At 48.8% G+C, this 18,582-nt stretch overlaps 2 protein-coding genes across 6 annotated transcripts in view; both read left to right on the top strand.

Moving 5' to 3' along the window:
* Positions 1-3,772, top strand: part of LOC147099543 (troponin T, slow skeletal muscle-like) — a 67,745-nt gene extending 63,973 nt beyond the window's left edge. For 4 of the 5 annotated variants that reach the window (XM_085969785.1, XM_085969782.1, XM_085969784.1 and 1 more), the window contains one exon: positions 3,508-3,772. In XM_085969785.1, the coding sequence (XP_085825911.1) occupies positions 3,508-3,650 (143 nt within the window). In that variant the 3' untranslated portion in view covers positions 3,651-3,772. The remainder of the gene's footprint in view (positions 1-3,507) is intronic. The other variant, XM_085969781.1, reaches the window with a different exon arrangement.
* Positions 3,773-9,156: 5,384 nt separating this feature from the next.
* Positions 9,157-18,582, top strand: part of LOC147099542 (protein phosphatase 1 regulatory subunit 12C-like) — a 94,173-nt gene continuing 84,747 nt past the window's right edge. The window contains exons 1-2 of the mRNA XM_085969779.1: positions 9,157-9,512; positions 16,806-16,936. Coding sequence (XP_085825905.1) covers positions 9,207-9,512; positions 16,806-16,936 — 437 coding nt within the window. The 5' untranslated portion in view covers positions 9,157-9,206. The remainder of the gene's footprint in view (positions 9,513-16,805; positions 16,937-18,582) is intronic.

Raw genomic sequence — 18,582 nt, 5'->3', positions numbered from 1 at the left:
AGAACAAGGATGTCTTGCTGCAGTTGTACAGGGCCTTGGTGAGACCACACCTTGAGTATTGTGTGCAGTTTTGGTCACCTTACCTGAGGAAGGACGTTCTTGCCATGGAAGGAGTGCAGCGAAGATTCACCAGGCTGATACCAGGGATGGCAGGAATGACGTACGAGGAGAGATTGTGTCGATTAGGCTTATACTCACTGGAGTTTAGAAGATTGAGAGGGGATCTCATCGAAACCTATAAAATTCTGTCAGGTCTGGACAGACTAGATGCAGAAAGGATGTTTCTGATGGCCGGGGAGTCCAGAACCAGGGGTCATAGTCAAAGGATAAGGGGTAAGCCATTTAGGACAGAAATGAGGAGGAATTTCTTCACCCAGAGAGTGGTGAACCTGTGGAATTCTCTGCCACAGAGGGCGGTGGAGGCCAGTTCATTAAATATATTCAAGAAAGAGTTGGATATGTTTCTTGAGGCTAAAGGGATTAAGGGATATGGGGAGAAGGCAGGGACAGGGTACTGAATTTGGATGATCAGCCATGATCTCATTGAATGGCGGAGCAGGCTCGAAGGGCCGAATGGCCTACTCCTGCTCCTATCTTCTATGTTTCTATGATACACTGTGAAACCCCATACACACCTGGCAGGATCCTGATACACTGTGAAACCACAAACACACCTGGCAGGATCCTGATATACTGTGAAACCCCTTACACACCTGGCAGGATCCTGATACACTGTGAAACCCCATACACACCTGGCAGGATCCTGATACACTGTGAAACCCCATACACACCTGGCAGGATCCTGATACACTGTGAAACCCCATACACACCTGGCAGGATCCTGATACACTGTGAAGCACCATACACACCTGGCAGGATCCTGATACACTGTGAAACCCCATACACACCTGGCAGGATCCTGATACACTGGGAAACACCATACACACCTGGCAGGATCCTGATACACTGTGAAACCCCATACACACCTGGCAGGATCCTGATACACTGTGAAACCCCATACACACCTGGCAGGATCCTGATACACTGTGAAGCACCATACACACCTGCCCTCCTTCCTCGCTGTGTAGCCTGTGTCCACATAGTCCTGCAGCCAAGGGCCCTTGCGGAGAACTGATGAAGCTTACTCCCAACAGAGGCAGGCCAGGCCGAATGGCTGGCACTTCAACCTAGTGCCTTCCGCTTTGTCGCCGACACAGGTTATTGGCTCCTTTTGTAAAAAAGAGAATTTTACTGTGCTGTGTCATCGGGGGTTGAAAGGGTAATAGTGTTACTTATGACCAAACCAACATTTGACCCAATCTGAACCACTTGTTACACATGGCACGGGGGTTGGCAAAAGAGAAACCTCACGTTTTTATGGCCTTTGAAACTGCGTGTGCCGTCCTGCACTGACTTGGATTATGCAGCTTCTCCATGTGGGCACTTGGTTCGGCTTTTTTGGTTAGGATGCTGGTTGGATCATCTTAATGCGTGTGTGATAATACAGTCTGTGTAACGCGGAGTGAAGTGCAACTAAACCTTCCCTGTATGCGCGCCAGAGTGAACTGGTAAGTACCCGCATGTTTTAATCCGCTGGTCCACATTGACCCTGTTATAAACTAGCTTCAGTATTGTACAGCCAGGCCTCCATTTGTCGACTCAAGGCGCTTGGAGTCGTAGCAAGTGTTAACTGAAAGTGAGGTTGGAACAAAATGGAGTCACCTCTCCTATAGTACTGTACTGTGCGTTAACATGAACTGCCGTGAGAGGTTTGCATGACGTTCTGTGTAGACCTTTGAATCCTCCATTATTTAAATATGACTTTTAAGGCACAGATTGATGTAAAATGCAAAATATTTCTATTAACGAAGTGTATAACTTCAAATCCAGTCCTCTAATGAGGATGTGGTGCGAATTCAGCTCAAATCCCAGAGAGAAAACTGTTATGACAGTCTTTCTGCATAATAAAACCAGGAAAAAAAGGAAGCCCCTTTTAAGGTTTAGCTGTCCTTCAAAAGACCTTCCCTCACTGCCCCCACCCCCCTTTTCCAAATTAGCCTTTCCATTTTCACAATGGGCATACCACGATCTGAATAGATCCAAACCAAACTGGTCGCACATAAGTGGAAGTGGAATTGAAATGACTGCAATATTGTGATTCTATGTAAAAAAAAAAGTTAGCTCTTCTTTATGGTCTTTACACCTGCACATTCTCCGGGACAAGGGGAACGGTGAGCCTCCAACAGCCACGACTCCTTTGTCACCACTGCTAAGTTTACGGGAACAGTGCAGGTTGGCTGTTTTTTTTCCCCCTCTCATCCTCCTCCGTGGAAGCTCCCTCGTAATGGAGAACTGCCAGCTCGCCACCTTTAGTTTTTGCATTGCTTTAGCAGAGAGCCGACACAGACACAATGGGGCGAACGGCCTCCTTCGGAGCTGTGTCCGTCTAGAAACATAGACAAATAGGAGCAGGAGTAGTCGGCCATTTGGCCCTTTGAGCCTGCTCCGCCATTCAATATGATCATGGCTGATCCTCTATCTCAATACCATATGCCCGCTCTCTCCCCATACCCCTTATCTGAGGAAGGATGTTCTTGCCATGGAGGGAGTGCGGCGAAGATTCACCAGACCGATACCTGGGATGGCAGGAATGACGTATGAGGAGAGATTGGGTCGATTGGGCTTATACTCGCTGGAGTTTAGAAGAATGAGAGGGGAGCTCATTGAAACTTATAAAATTCTAACAGGACTAGACAGACTAGATGGAGGAAGGATGTTCCCAATGGCGGGGGAGTCCAGAACCAGGGGTCACAGTCTAAGGATAAGGGGTAAGCCATTTAGGACAGAGATGAGGAGGAATTTCTTCACCCAGAGAGTGGTGAACCTGTGGAATTCTCTACCACAGAAGGCAGTTGAGGCTAAGTCATTAAATATATTCAAGAAGGAGTTAGATATATTTCTTAAGGCTAAAGGGATCAAGTGATATGGGGAGAAGGCAGGGACAGGGTACTGAATTTGGATGATCAGCCATGATCGCATTGAATGGCGGAGCAGGCTCGAGGGGCTGAATGGCCTACTCCTGCTCCTGTCTTCTATGTTTCTATGTTTCCCTCGACGCCTTTTGTGTCTAGTAATCTATCTCCTTCTTAAATATATAGTGTCACTCAGAGGGTGGTGAACCTGTGGTAGAGAATTCCAAAGATTCACCACCCTCTGAGTGAAGAAATTTCTCCTCATCTCTGTCCTAAATGTCCTACCCCGTATCCTGAGACTGTGACCCCTCGTTCTGGACGCCCCCCCCCACCGCCCAGCCAGGGGAACGAGAAACTGCGGGCCTGAATTTGCCCTTTACCACCTTGCGGCATTTCATGTTGGTACGCCGCTAGCCCGGTTGCCTGGTTATTGCCGCGGCGCGCCTCCTAGTGACCTGATTTGGTTTGGCCTTCATTTAGATGGTGGTTTGCTCTTCGCCACACTTAAGTGTATTTTTCACGTGTCTTTCCTCAGCAGTAAGAAGGCGGCGGGCAAATGCAAGGTTGGAGGCCGCTGGAAGTAAACAACAAGGCATATCGGAGCCACACTCAGCGGCCTGCTTCCGGCAAAGGGCAAGAATCCAAAGACAAAGAGACACTTCCTGCCATAGCCCCTGAGCTTTTTCCACGGCTACACGGCAAAACTGTGCGCTTCTTGCAGTTGATGTAATGGAATTTCCTGAACCTTTCTCTTTCGCTGTCTCTTTTCCCTTGCCTTCAATAAATTACTAATTAACATCTTTCTGGTTATTTTTTTGTTGTTGCACCGACTGACCTTCTATGGCATTGCTCGTGCATAGACTGGGGTTAAGCCCTACGCTCTGGAATTCCCTCCCAAAACCTTTTCCGCCTCTCTCTCTCTCTCTCTCCTCCTTTAAGACACTCCTTAAAACCTACCTCTTTGACCAAGCATCTGGAATGCACTGCCTGAAAGGGTGGTGGAAGCAGATTGTTTCCTCTGGCAAATGGGTCGCTAGCCAGAGGTCGTAAATTTAAAATAACTGGCCAAAGAACGAGGGGAAATGAGGAGAATATTTCTCACACCGAGGGTTGTTGAGATCTGGAATGCACTGCCTTAAAGGGTGGTGGAAGCAGATTCCATGGCAACTTCAAAAAGCAATTGGACGCGTATTTGAAGAGGACTAATTTGCGCGGCTATGGGGAAAAAGCTGGGGTGTGGCGCTAAATTGGACAGCTCTTTCAAAGAGCCGGCACAGGCATGATGGGCCGAATGGCCCCCTTCTGTGCTGTTTGATTCCATTCCTTTCTCCCTCGTGTACTTATCAAGCTTCCCCTTAAAGGCATCCATGCTATTCGCCTCAGCCAGTTCACCTGGAGTATTGTGGACAGTTTTGGTCTCCTTACCTACGGAAAGAAATACTTGCCTTAGAGGGAGTGCAACGAAGGTTCACCAGACTGGTTCCCGGGATTGCACTATGAGGAGCGATTGAATAGACTGGGCCTATATTCTCTAGAGTTTAGAAGAATGAGAGGTGATCTAATTGAAACATATAAAATTCTTAAGGGGCTTGACAGGGTTAATGCTGAGAAATTGTTTCCCCTGGCTGGGGAGTCTAGAACACGGGGTCACAGTCTCAGAATAAGGGGTCGGCCATTTAGGACTGAGATGAGGAGAAATTTCTTCACTCAGAGGGTGGTGAATCTTTGGAATTCTCTACCGCAGAGGGCTGTGGAGGCTCAGCCGTTGAGTATATTCAAGGCTGAGATCGATAGATTTTTGAATATTAAGGGATATGGGGATAGTGCGGGGAAGTGGAGATGAGGTAGAAGATCAGCCATGATCTTATTGAATGGCGGAGCAGGCTCGAGGGGCCAATTGGCCTACACCAACTCCTATTTCTTATGTTCTTATGTGGTAGCGAGTTCCACATTCTCACCACCAGCGACGTCCATGCACTGTGTGTTTGTATTTAACCTGGCCTGTCTCTTTAAGGCTGCGGCTCCAGCATGCCCTGTAAGGGGGTGGGGGGGGGGGGGGTGTAAATAGGCATGTCCTGAGGTCAATTAGTGGGAAGTCTCTGTCACTTGGCAGTGGCTTGTAAGTCACTGCCTCTTGCCCTTTTGAAAGTCAGGGGATAAAACAGTAGGAAATGACTGCTTTCTTTCTCTATAATTGTTTTTGCAGCTGCAACAAAGTGTGACCTTGAACTGTGATGGATGCATGCACTGGTTCCTGCACTATGTACTCGCAAATCTCCCATGCTACTGCTCATAAAAGAAAAGAAAGACTTACATTTATATAGCGCCTTTCACGACCACCGGACATCCCAAAGCGCTTTACGGCCAAGGAAGTACTTTTGGAGTGTGGTCACTGTCATGTGGGAAATGCGGCAGCCAATTTGCACACAGCAAGCTCCCACAAACAGCAATGAGATAATGACCCAGATCATCTAAGAACATAAGAAATAGGAGCAGGAGTAGGCCAATCGGCCCCTCGAGCCTGCTCCGCCATTCAATAAGATCATGGCTGATCTGATCCTAACCGCCAATCCACTATCACAGAACCATCTCCTGAATCTAACAGAATTAGACACACGAAATAGGAGCAGGATCAGGCTACACGGCCCCTGGGCCCGCTCCGCTACCCACAGGGCCATGACCGATCCGAACCTAGACTCATGTCCAAATTCCTGCCCGCTCCCCGTAACCCTTAATTCCCTTTACTTCTAGGAAACTGTCTATTTCTGTTTTAAATTTATGTAATGATGTAGCTTCTACAGCTTTTTGGGGCAGCATATTCCATGGACCTACCACCCTCTGAGTGAAGTAGTTCCTCCTCATCTCAGTTTTAGTGATGTTAATTGAGGGATAAATATTGGACCCAGGACACTGGGGATAACTCCATGGTTAACAGTGGCCATGGGATCTTTTACATCCACCTGAGAGAGCAGACGGGGCCTCGGTTTAACGTCTCATCCGAAAGACGGCACCTCCTACAGTGCAGCACTCCCTCAGTACTGTAATGGAGTGTCAGCCTAGATTTATGTGCTCAAGTCCCTGGAGTGGGCCTTGAACCCACAACCTTCTCACTCAGAGGTGAGTGTGCTACCCACTGAGCCACGGCTGACACCTCATAGTAAGTAAAATAGTGCATTTAAAAAAATTTAATACAATTATACAACAAAATATCCATTGTTGCAGAGTGGTTGTGTATCACTTTAAGGCTACAAGATCTCATTTCTGTAAATAGTGGGTTCATACTGAGGTCAGTTAATAGGATGGTAAGTAAACACTAGATAAGTTTAGGCAAATGTCAAATAACTAACTTTTAACTTCCTGGCCCTGGTGTTTTGAGTTCCTGGAGAGTTCCTTTCATAGAATCATAGAATGGTTACAGCACAGAAGGAGGCCATTCGGCCCGGCGAGCCTGTGCCGGTTCTCTGCAAGAACACTTCAGCTAGTCCCACTCCCCCGCCCTTTCCCCGTAGCCCTGCAAATTTCTTTCCTTCAGATACTTATCCAACTCCCTTTTGAAAGCCGTGATTGAATCTGTCTCCACCACCCTCTCAGGCAGTGCATTCCAGATCTTAACCACTCGCTGCGTAATAAAGTTTTTCCTCATGTCGCCTTTGGTTCTTCTGCCAATCACCTTAAATCTGTGTCCTCTGGTTCTCGACCCTTCTGCCAATGGGGACAGTCTCTCTCTATCTACCCTGTCCAGACCCCCTCATGATTTTGAACACCTCTATCAAATCTCCTCTCAATCTTCTCTGCTCCAAGGAGAACAACCCCAGCGTCTCCAGTCTATCCACGTAACTGAAGTCCCTCATCCCTGGAACCATTCTTGTAAATCTTTTCTGCACCCTCTCTAAAGCCTTCACATCCTTCCTAAAGTGTGGTGCCCAGAATTGGACACAACACTACAGTTAGAGCTGAACCAGTGTTTTATACAGGTTCATCACAATTTCTACGCTTTTGTACTCTATACCTCTACTTATGAAGCCCAGGATCCCATAAGCCTTTTAACTGCTTTCTCAACCTTCCCTGCCTATGTTTCTCTTTTTTATCTTTTATAGAAAGTTGAGTTAAAAAAGACTTGCATTTCTATAGCGCCTTTCACGACCACCGGATGTCCCAAAGCGTTTTACAGCCGATGAAGTACTTTTTGAAGTGTAGTCACTGTTGTAATGTAGGAAACGCGGCAGCCAATTTGTGCACAGCAAGCTCCCACAAACAGCAATGTGATAATGACCAGATAATCTGTTTTTTTGTGTTATGTTGGTTGAGGGATAAATATTGGCCAAGATACTGGGGAGAACTCCCCTGCTCTTCTTCGAAATAGTGGCCATGGGACCTTTTACGTCCGCCTGAGAGAGCAGACGCGGCCTCGGTTTAACATCTCATCCGAAAGATGGCACCTCCGACAGTGCGGCACTCCCTCAGTACTGCCCCTCCGACAGTGCAGCACTCCCTCAGCACCGCACTGGAGCGTCAGCTGAGATTTTTGTGCTCAAGTCTCTGGAAATATGATGGACTGGAAATGAATGTTAACCATACAGATAATATAGACCTGTGGCATTGATAAATACGTCTTTTTTTGTGTATAAGATGGCAACAGAGTGAGAGGATGCTTCAGAAACTCACTCCACAGTGTCACCCACTGACCACAGCCTGCAACTACATTGCTACAGGCAACTGTTTACATACAACATTTACAGCTTCAGTTTTAAATTTTTGACATAAAACGCGATAACGAGTTGGCAAATGGAATTCAAGGGAATACACAATAAATGGTAGGATACTGAGAAGTGTAGGGGAACAGAGGGACCTTGGAGTGCATGTCCACAGATCCCTCTTGTACCTCATTTAACTTACCATTCATCTTGTGGGTCTGCCCAATGGCTATCTGAAGACTATTTTATTAAGGAGATGATCACACCTTGGGAAATAAGCATTATACCATCAGAATTTACTCCATCCCCTTCTAAATCCACCAATGCACTTTATTTTTAGTTTGTTTCCCCCCCACCATAATACAACGTGAAAAATTCATGTGCTAACTGCACTCCCATTGTAACTACTTCTTTTCACACGTCACATGTGATGGCTTTGGATTTCATAGAATTATAGAGCAGTACAGCACAGAAGGAGGCCATTTGGCCCGTTGAGTCGGCACCGTTTCTGTGTTGACTGGTAAACAAACTCGTTAAAACCCACAAAATCCAATGTAACAATGAGAAATTTAACTTGATTCAAATATCAGTGATGAATAGTGTCAGCTGTGGCTCAGTGGGCCGCACTCCTCACCTCTGAGGCAATAAGGTTGTGGGTTCAAGTCCCACTCCAGAGACTTGAGCACAAAAATCTAGGCTGACACTCCCACTGCAGTGCTGAGGGAGCGCTGCACTGTCGGAGGTGCCGTCTTTCAGCTAGAATGTTAAACCGAAGCCCCTGTCTGCTCTCTCAGGTCGACGTAAAAGATCCCATGACACTATTTTGAAGAAGAGCAGGGGAGTTCTCCCCAGTGTCCTGGGGCCAATATTTATCCCTCAACCAACATAACAAAAACAGATGATCTAGTCATTATCACATTGTTGTTTGTGGCAGCTTGCTGTGCACAAATTGGCTGCCGCGTTTCCCACATTACAACAGTAACTACACTTCAAAAAGTACTTCATTGGTTGTAAAGCGCTTTGGGATGTATGGTGGTCGTGAAAGGCGCTATAGAAATGCAAGTCTTTCTTTTCTGTTTTAAGCAGCAGCATGGGAGATTTGTTAGTACATATTGTAGGAACTAGTCCATCACAGTTCAAGTCTTTCTTTTTTGTCGATGCAAAGACCTTCAGGGCTGTTTTGCAGTTTTATGTTGTTTTTGAGTTGGTTTGGTGCCTTGAAGTTGTTCATCAGCTTCTAGTGTGGGTTGACAATGCATGGAGGTTGCAAACATGGAATTATGCAAACGATTAAGTGTTTCCAGGGCAGCAAGGCCCATGTTCTGCAGTTTGTTCTCCGCCTCTCAAAGTACACTGTGGTGAAACACCCAGAACTACAACTCCCAGCGGGCAGGACGACGCAGTGCGCATGCGTCAGAACTACAACTCCCACAATCCGCGGCAACGGGAGGACTCCAGGTCCCAGGAGGCCCCGCGGCAGGCCACGCCGCATTGACGTCACCGCGCAGGACCCATTTTCCAGCCCTTCCCCCGCAGCAAGATGGCGGAGCGGGCGGGGAGTGGAGCGGCCGCGGTGGCCGCCGCCGTGGCCGCCACGGAGAAGCGGAAGCAGCAGCTGAGGCGCTGGAAGGGTTCGTGCACCGACCTGGAGCCGGGCGAGCCTCGGTGGTTGGCGCGGCCGGGAGGCCCGCTCGCCCCGGGCCTGAGGCGGCGGGTGCGATTCGAGGCGGCGGCGGAGTTCCTGGCGGCCTGCGCCAGCGGCGACGCGCAGGAGGCGGCGGAGATGCTGACGGGCGGCGCCGACGTCAACTGCGCCAACACGGACGGGATCAGCGCCCTCCACCAGGTGGGGCGGGCAACTGCGCCTGCGCGGCCTGACCCACCCCTCTTCCCCCGAGTTGCGCATGCGTGCCAGCGGCGCGAAAGTCGATGTGCGCACGCGCGGGACCCGGAGGGACCTCTGGGAAATGCAGTTCTGCCGCCGCTTGGTGGCAATGGCTAGCTATGGTGAATGGGACTACATCTCCCAGCACGCACCTCGGTTTCCGCATCCAGGGGCGGTTGGCAGCACTTTTGTACATGTTAAAACTTTTCTTTTTGATGATTTGCTTTCTGTTCAAAGTTCTGCCACTTTGTCAGACTATTGAATAGAGCGTCAAACTCCTGCCTTTTGAGTAGGGAGATCACTAACATTGGTGCAACTATGGTAATTTGGTTTTGAGAATAAAACAACATTTTGGGGGGGGGGTGGGAGATGGGTTTCAAATTTCAGGGGTGAAGCTGATGAATGTCGGTGGAGATCTGCCTTAAAAGCTCGCCCAGAATTGATAGGTCATGACATGGCAATCTCTAGTGTTAGCCCTGGCTCAGTGGGCAGCGCTCTCGTCTCTTCAGTCAGAAGGTTGTGGGCTGAAGTCCCCACTCCAGAGACTTGAGCACAAAATTCCAGGCTGACACTCCAGTACAGTACCGAGGGAGTGCTGCACTGTCGGAGGCGCAGTCTTTCGGATGGGACTTCAAACCGAGGTCCCGTCTGCTCTCTCTCTCTCTCTCGTGGATGTAAAAGATCCCATGGCGCTATTTCGAAGAAGAGCAGGCGAGTTATCCCCGGTGTCCTGGCAAATATTTATTCCTTAACCAATATCACTAAAAACAGATGATCTGGTCATTAACACAGTGCTGTTTGTGGGAGCTTGCTGTGCGCAAATTGGCTGCCGCGTTTCCTGCATTACAACAGTGACTACACTCCAAAAAGTGCTTAATTGGCTGTAAAGTGCTTTGGGACATCTGATGATCGTGAAAGGGGGCTATAGAAATGCAAGTCTTTCTTTACACAGTGTGATTGCCAGATTTGTTCTTCCTATTTCTCATTTATATTTACTTTTTAAAAAGCCAGGGTTTAAAAGTACAAAGACATCAATATGTTTTGTTTACATGGTAATTGCAGCTTTATGCTTTATGAAAGGTGCATCATGTAACTTGCTGTCCAGTTTGGAATCAAAACCAGAAGCTGTTGGAAATATACTGCAGATCAAAAGCAAAAAGAAAGACTTGTATTTATACAGCGCTTTGCATGACCATTGGACCAAAGCACTTTGCAGCCAATGAAGTACTTTTTGAAGTGTAGTCGCTGTTGGAATGTAGGAAACGTTTAATGTTTTTGGTGTAACTCTTCATTGGGTGTCAGCTTGGCTCTGTTTGTAGCACTCCTGACTGTGAGTCAGAAAGTTGTGGGTTGAAACGCCACTCCAAACCCTCCAGTGATGTGATGTCAAAGGTGGCAATTTAGAATGAGATGCAAATAATCCCGTGACACTTGCAGACGAGCAGCGGGTTCTCCTAATGTGTTGGCTAATAGTCACTCAACTAACGTCATCAAAAACAAATGAACTGGTATTGATCCCATTTGCTGCTCTGCACAAATTGAGTGGTAGGTTTGTGTGCATAAAAAAATTACCGAAAGCACCTACTTCCACCTCCGCAGTATCGCTCGTTTCCGCCCCGACTCAGCCCACCTGCTGCTGAAACCGTCATCCATGCTTTTCTGGCCTCCAGCCTCGACTACTCCAATACTCCCGTGGCCGTCCTTCCATCTTCCACCTTTCATAAACGTAAGCTCATCCAAAGCTTTGCTGCCCCAATCCTAACCTGCACCAAGCCTTGCTCGCCCATCTCCCCTGCGCCTGCTGACCTACATTAGCTCCCAGTCCATGAACGCCTCCCATTTAAAAATTCTCCCCCTCGTATTCAATTCCATCCCTAGCCTCATCCCTCGCTATCTCCAGCCCCGCAACCCCTTCAAGAACTCTGCGTTCTTCTAACTCTGGCCTCTTGGGTATCCCCCCCACTCCCTTCACCCAACCATTATCAGCCGTTCCTTCAGCTGTCAAGGCCCTAAGCTCTGGAATTCTCTCCCTAAACCTCTCCGCCTCTCTCTCCTCCTTCAAGACGCTCCTTAAAACCTGCCTCTTTGACCAAGCTTTCGGTCACCTGTCCCAGTATCTCCTTGTGCGACTCGGTGTCTGATTTACGCTCCTGTGCAGCGCCCTGGGATGTTTTACTGTGTTAAAGGCGCTGTATAAAGGCAAGTTGTTGTTGGTACTGAGCCTCTCGGCTCCCCCAACTACAGATGAACAAAAACCATTGGGGAAACATTGCACTTGCACTTTATATAAAAAAAAAATAAAAAATAAAAAAAATAGGTGTGAGCAAACGATTGAAGCAGTGCTGCAGACTGTGTATATGCACACTGGGGCATTTCTGTCACGTGCCTGCAACATTTGTCTGTATCGTGCACTGAATTAGACAGGAATGTACCTTGGCGAAGAGAGAGTCCATTCATGGGATATGTCACTTTTACTCCAAACGAACACGATTATGTTCTTGTGTGTCACAGTGCTTAGTGTTGTCCTCAGGAAGCAGCAGAGGGGACAGGATTTTTTTTGTTGCCTTTTCTGTGTAATCTCATTGTTCCTTATTTTTCATGGATTCGAATTTAGTTCCATCTAGTTTCCCCCCCCCCCCCCCCCCCTCACCCGTGGCTTAGTTCGTTGTAAACACTACCCAGTGTCAGCCGTGGCTCTCGCCTCTGAGTCAGAAGGTTGTGGGTTCAAGTCCCCACTCCAGGGACTTGAGCACATAAAGCTAGGCTGACACGCCCAGTGCAGTGTTGAGGGAGTGCCGCACTGTCGGAGGTGCCGTCTTTCGGATGAGATGTGAAACCGAGGCCTCGTCTGCTCTCTCAGGTGGCCGTAAAAGATCCCACGGCACTATTTCGAAGACGAGCAGGGGCGTTATCCCCGGTGTCCTGGCCAATATTTATCCCTCAACCAACATAACAAAAACAAACAGATTATCTGGTCATTATTACATTGCTGTTCGTGGGAGCTTGCTGTGTGCAAATTGGCTGCCGTGTTTTCTACGTTACAATGGTGACTACACTTCAAAAAGTACTTCATTGGCTGTAAAGTGCTTTGAGAGGTCTGGTGGTCGTGAAAGGCGTTATAGAAATGCAAGTCTTTCTTTCAGTGTAGCACTGAGACATACAGACCAGGTGCAGTTCGTGGTCTGTGCTCTGTTACCTGCTTTCTACCAATTGGGACTCTAAACTTGTATTGAACCTTGATTGATACTTGGAGTACCGTACACAGTGTCCATATTACAATAAGGATGTAGAGTCCCTGGAGAAAGTTCAAAAAAAGATTTACAAGGATGCTACCCGAACGAGGTTATACCTATCGGGAAACACTGAACGGGCCGGGCCGCCATCTCTAGAAACGCGAAGTCTGAGGGGCGAACTAATAGAGGCCTTTAACATTATGAAGGGGTTTGATCGGACAGATGTAAAGAAATTGTTTCCACTTGTGGGGGTGTCCAAAACTGGAGTTCATTCATTAATATAAGGTAGTCACTAGTAAATCAAATAGGGAATTCAGGAGAAATGTTTACCCAGAGAGCGGAGAGAATGTGGAACGCTCACAAGGAGTGGTTGAGGCAAATAGCACAGATGCATTTAAGGTGAAGCTAGATAAGCACATGAGAGAGAGAAAGGAATAGGTTATGTTGATAGGGGTGGGAGGAGGCTCACGTGTAGCATAAACACCGGCTTGGACCAGTTGGTCTGAATGGCTCGTTTTTGTGCTGTCATCATCTTCTTAGGCAGTCCCTCGGAACCGAGGATGACTTGCTTCCACATTAAAAATGAGTTCTCAGGTGACTGATGAGTCCAATGCGGGACCTGCAGTCTCTGTCACAGGTGGGGCAGACGGTGGTTGAAGGGGCAGGTGGGTGGGGTGCTTGGGTTGACGTGCGCTGCCTGCGCTTGGCTTCCGCTTGCTCCCGGCGAAGAGACTCGAGGTGTTCGGTGCCTTCCCGGATGCTTCTCCTCCACTTTGTGTGGTCTTGGGCCAGGGATTCCCAGGTGTCGGTGGGGATGTTGCACTTTTTCAAGGAAGCTTTGAGGGTGTCCGCGAAGTGTTTCCTCTGCCCACCTGGGGCTCTCTTGCCGTGCCGGAGCTCCGAGTAGAGCGCTTGTTTTGGGAGTCTCGTATCGGGCATACGGACAGTGTGACCCGTCCATCGGAGCTGATCGAAGCTCTGACCACGCTCAATGTTGGGGATGTTGGCCTGAGCAAGAACACTGACGTTGGTGCGCCTATCCTGCCAATGGATTTGCAGGATCTTGCGGAGGCAGCGTTGGTGGTACCTCTCCAGTGCTTTGAGATGCCTGCTGTACATGGTCCATGTCTCTGAGGCATACAGCAGGGAGGGTATCACTGCTGCTCTGTAGACCATGAGCTTAGTGCCGGTAGACTTGGTGCTGTAGACTCTTATGTAATTGTTAAAACACGAGCGCATGTAAATGACACCAGTCCGCTAGTTACAAGGGGCAGATTGCAATACTTGGATGGGTTTGAGGGAGGGGAAAGCAGCCAGGATTTGTGTTATGATTTCAGTCCAGGCACCCGTTGCTAGTATGTGTGCGAGACCCGTTTCTAGGGCATGTGTGTCGAGTAAGAACAGGATTGGGTTGGGTTGTGATGCTTTCTGCTGTTCAATACCGTGCCAAGATTTGCTGAACCAATGGGGAGATGAGAATTTTTTTTTTTAACGTAACAACAATTTGCATTTCTATAGCGCCTCTCACATGGTAAAATATCCCAAGGCGCTTCACAGGAGTGTCATCCAACAAAATATGACATCGAGCCACACAAGGAGATACAGGAAACTCTCTTTTAATAGGCACCTAAATATCCGGAAATCTCTCTTAACCGGCAAAATTCAGGAGTAGGTTCAGGTAAGTTTTACTGTATATTAGTGGCCGTGTAACCGGGGTTCCTGGATCTGTGGCCGTGTAACTGGGGTTCCTGGATCTGTGGCCGTGTAACCGGGGTTCCAGGATCTGTGGCCGTGTAACTGGGGTTCCAGGATCTGTGGCCGTGTAACCGGGGTTCCTGGATCTGTGGCCGTGTAACCGGGGTTCCTGGATCTGTGGCCGTGTAACCGGGGTTCCTGGATCTGTGGCCGTGTAACCGGGGTTCCAGGATCTGTGGCCGTGTAACCGGGGTTCCTGGATCTGTGGCCGTGTAACCGGGGTTCCTGGATCTGTGGCCGTGTAACCGGGGTTCCAGGATCTGTGGCCGTGTAACCGAGGTTCCTGGATCTGTGGCCGTGTAACCGGGGTTCCAGGATCTCTGGCCGTGTAACCGGGGTTCCAGGATCTCTGGCCATGTAACCGGGGTTCCTGGATCTGTGGCCATGTAACCGGGGTTCCTGGATCTGTGGCCGTGTAACCGGGGTTCCAGGATCTCTGGCCATGTAACTGGGGTTCCTGGATCTGTGGCCGTGTAACTGGGGTTCCTGGATCTGTGGCCGTGTAACCGGGGTTCCAGGATCTCTGGCCATGTAACTGGGGTTCCTGGATCTGTGGCCGTGTAACCGGGGTTCCAGGATCTGTGGCCATGTAACTGGGGTTCCTGGATCTGTGGCCGTGTAACTGGGGTTCCTGGCTCTGTGGCCATGTAACCGGGGTTCCTGGACCTGTGGCCGTGTAACCGGGGTTCCTGCACCTGTGGCCGTGTAACCGGGGTTCCTGCATCTGTGGCCGTGTACGGGGCTCTCGTACCTTTTAACTATACCTCTCTGTAATCCGGACTTTTTGATAAACCGGCACCACGCTGGTCCCGTCGGTGCCGGATAAAAAAGAGTTTCCTGTATTAGGACAAGAGGTAGGTTTTAAGGAGGAGAGAGAGAGAGAGGCAGGTTTATGGGGGGAATTCCAGAGCTTAGGGCCCAGGGCAGCTGATGGTACGACCGCCAACGGTGGAGCGATGAAAATCGGAGATGTGCAGGAGGCCAGAATTGGAGGAGCGCAGAGATCTCGGAGGGTTATGGGGCTGGAGGAGGTTACAGAGACAGGGGAGGGGGCGAGGGCTGTGGAGTGATTTAAAAACGAGGATGCCAATTTTTAAATCAAGGCGTTGCTGGCCAATGTAGGTCAGCGAGCACAGGGGTGATGGGCGAACGGGACTTGGTGCGAGTTGGGATACAGCGTGCGTTGTTATTGACTGGAATGCACTGCCTGAAAGGGTGGTGGAAACCGATTCATTCGTAACTTTAGGAATTGGATAGAAGATAGGAGCAGGAGTAGGCCATTCGGCCCCTCGAGCCTGCTCCGCCATTTAATGAGATCATGGCTGATCATCCAAACTCAGCACCCTGTCCCTGCTTTCTCCCCATATCCCTTGATCCCTTTAGCCTTAAGAAATATATCTATAGAAACATAGAAGGATAGGAAAAGGAAAAATTTACAGGGCTATTGGGAAAGAACAGGGGTGCGGGACTAATTGAAAAGCTCTTTCAGAGAGCTGGCACAGCACAATGGCCCGAATGACCTGAGATTCTATGAAGTTGCTGGAAAGTTAGTGGTGCCTTTGAAACTGTACCCCAGTCTGAATTAGTGTCCACAGGAGAAAATTACATAGAAGATAGGAGCAGGAGTAGGCCATTCGGCCCCTCGAGCCCGCTCCGCCATTCAATGAGATCATGGCTGATCATCCAAATTCAGTACCCTGTCCCTGCCTTCTCCCCATACCCCTTGATCCCTTTAGCCTTAAGAAATATATCTAACTCCTTCTTGAATATATTTAATGAATTGGCCTCTACTGCCTTCTGTGGTAGAGAATTCCACAGGTTCACCACTCTCTGGGTGAAGGAATTCCTCCTCATCTCTGTCCTAAATGGCTTACCTCTTATCTTTAGACTGTGACCCCTGGTTCTGGACTCCCCCGCCATCGGGAACATCCTTCCTGCATCTAGTCTGTCTAGTCCTGTCAGAATTTTATAAGTTTCAATGAGATTCCCTCTCATTCTTCTAAACTCCAGCGAGTATAAGCCCAATCGACCCAATCTCTCCTCATACGTCATTCCTGCCATCCCAGGTATCAGTCTGGTGAATCTTCACTGCACTCCCTCCATGGCAAGAACATCCTTCCTCAGATAAGGCGACCAAAACTGCACACAATACTCAAGGTGTGGTCTCACCAAGGCCCTGTACAACTGTTTGGGGGGAAAGGGGTGGTGGGGAGGGGAAAGAATTCAGATTCTTGTCTCACAGCGTGTATATTTTTTTTTTCCTCAGGCATGTATTGATGAAAACCTGGAAATGGTGGAATTCCTGCTGGCACAGAATGCCAATGTTGACCAGCCGGATAACGAGGGATGGACACCGCTGCACGTGGCTGCCTCCTGCGGCTACTCGGAAATCGTCGAGTAAGTTTTGGCGTCGCTTCTTCAGCAAAGGTAGACTTTGGGAGGAATGTACCAAGCGCTCTCAGCGAGATGTCCTTTGCCCCAAATAGAAGATTGCCAACGTGCGTAGTTCAGCAGGGCTGCTGAGGTGCCTGGTTGATTCAGTGGTCATGAGGAATCCTTTGGTGTCTTGGCAGGGCCTTGCACTGCATCTCATGAACTTTGCTAATGATTCATTAGTGATCTCTATCTCCGTGTTGCTGTTTGTTGAAGTATTGATGTGGGTGGGTGAAATTTCATGCTGCTGCAGTCTAGGTGTGTGTTTCTTCACTTGAATTTCAGTTTCATACTGGGTGTGAATTTTTTTTGTAACTATATTTGCCCAAACTCTGAAAACGCAGCTTAGTACAATTTATAGAATCAATGCTGCAAAGTTGGGAGCAGCATTTTGAGCTGCGTGACACTAGGGTAAAGTACTAATGGTTGCAGGTCTGTCTGTCACTGATGACTTAGGAGCATTGTGCAAGAAGTGCTTAAGTTTAGCTTTTCCTGTGTGTCAGCTGTGGCTCAGTGGGTAGCACCCTCACCTCTGAGTCAGAAGGTCACAACCACTCCAGGGACTTGAGCACAAAAATCCAGGCTGACACTCCCAGTGCAGTGCTGAGGGAGTGCCGCACTGTCAGAGGGTCAGTGCTGAGGGAGCGCCGCACTGTCAGAGGGTCAGTGCTGAGGGAGCGCCGCACTGTCGGAGGGGCAGTGCTGAGGGAGCGCCGCACTGTCAGAGGGGCAGTGCTGAGGGAGTGCTGCACTGTCAGAGGGTCAGTGCTGAGGGAGCGCCGCACTGTCAGAGGGTCAGTGCTGAGGGAGCGCCGCACTGTCAGAGGGTCAGTGCTGAGGGAGCGCCGCACTGTCAGAGGTGCCGTCTTTCGGATGAGACGTTAAACCGAGGCCCCGTCTGCTCTCTCAGGCGGACGTAAAAGATCCCACGGCATTATTTCGAAGAAGAGCAGGGGGGAGTTCTCCCCGGTGTCCTGGGGCCAATATTTATCCCTCAACCAACATCACTAAAACAGACTATTTGGTCATTATCACATTGCATGTTTGTGGGAGCTTGCTGTGCACAAATTGGCTGCCGCGTTTCCGACATTACAACAGTGACGACACTTCAAAAAGTACTTCATTGGCTGCAGAGCGCTTTGGGACATCCGGTTGTCGTGAAGGGCGCTATAGAAATGCAAGTCTGTCTTTTTTTATGGCATGAATATTGTTTACATCCAAAATAAGTTGTAGCAACACTGTCTGCCTCTCCTTCACTCTCTGCTTCTCGCTGTGATTACTACTATGATCAGGTGCTCCTCTTCACTTATTGGTTGTCACGGGTTGATATTAAATAAAATTGACTGGGGAATGTTGATGTAGCAATTTGCAACGCTAACTGTTGACAGAAAAGCGTGGCTAAAAATTGTGACACTGGATGTAACGTTTGTGACGCTCCTTAAAATCTACTTCTTTGACCAAGCTTTTGTTCACCTGTCCTAATAATCTCCTTATGTGGCTCGGTGTCAAATTTAGTTTGATTACGCTCCTGTGAAGCGCCTTGGGACGTTTTACTCTGTTAATGATGCTATATACAGGAAACTCTCGTTTAAACGGCACCTAAATATCCG

This window comes from Somniosus microcephalus, chromosome 28 (genome assembly GCF_052327205.1).
Source record: "Somniosus microcephalus isolate GS21.2 chromosome 28, FLI_Smic_1.0, whole genome shotgun sequence".
Taxonomy (NCBI): Eukaryota; Metazoa; Chordata; class Chondrichthyes; order Squaliformes; family Somniosidae; genus Somniosus; species Somniosus microcephalus.
The sequence above is the reverse complement of the archived record's forward strand: the minus strand, read 5'-3'. Positions and strand labels throughout refer to the sequence as shown.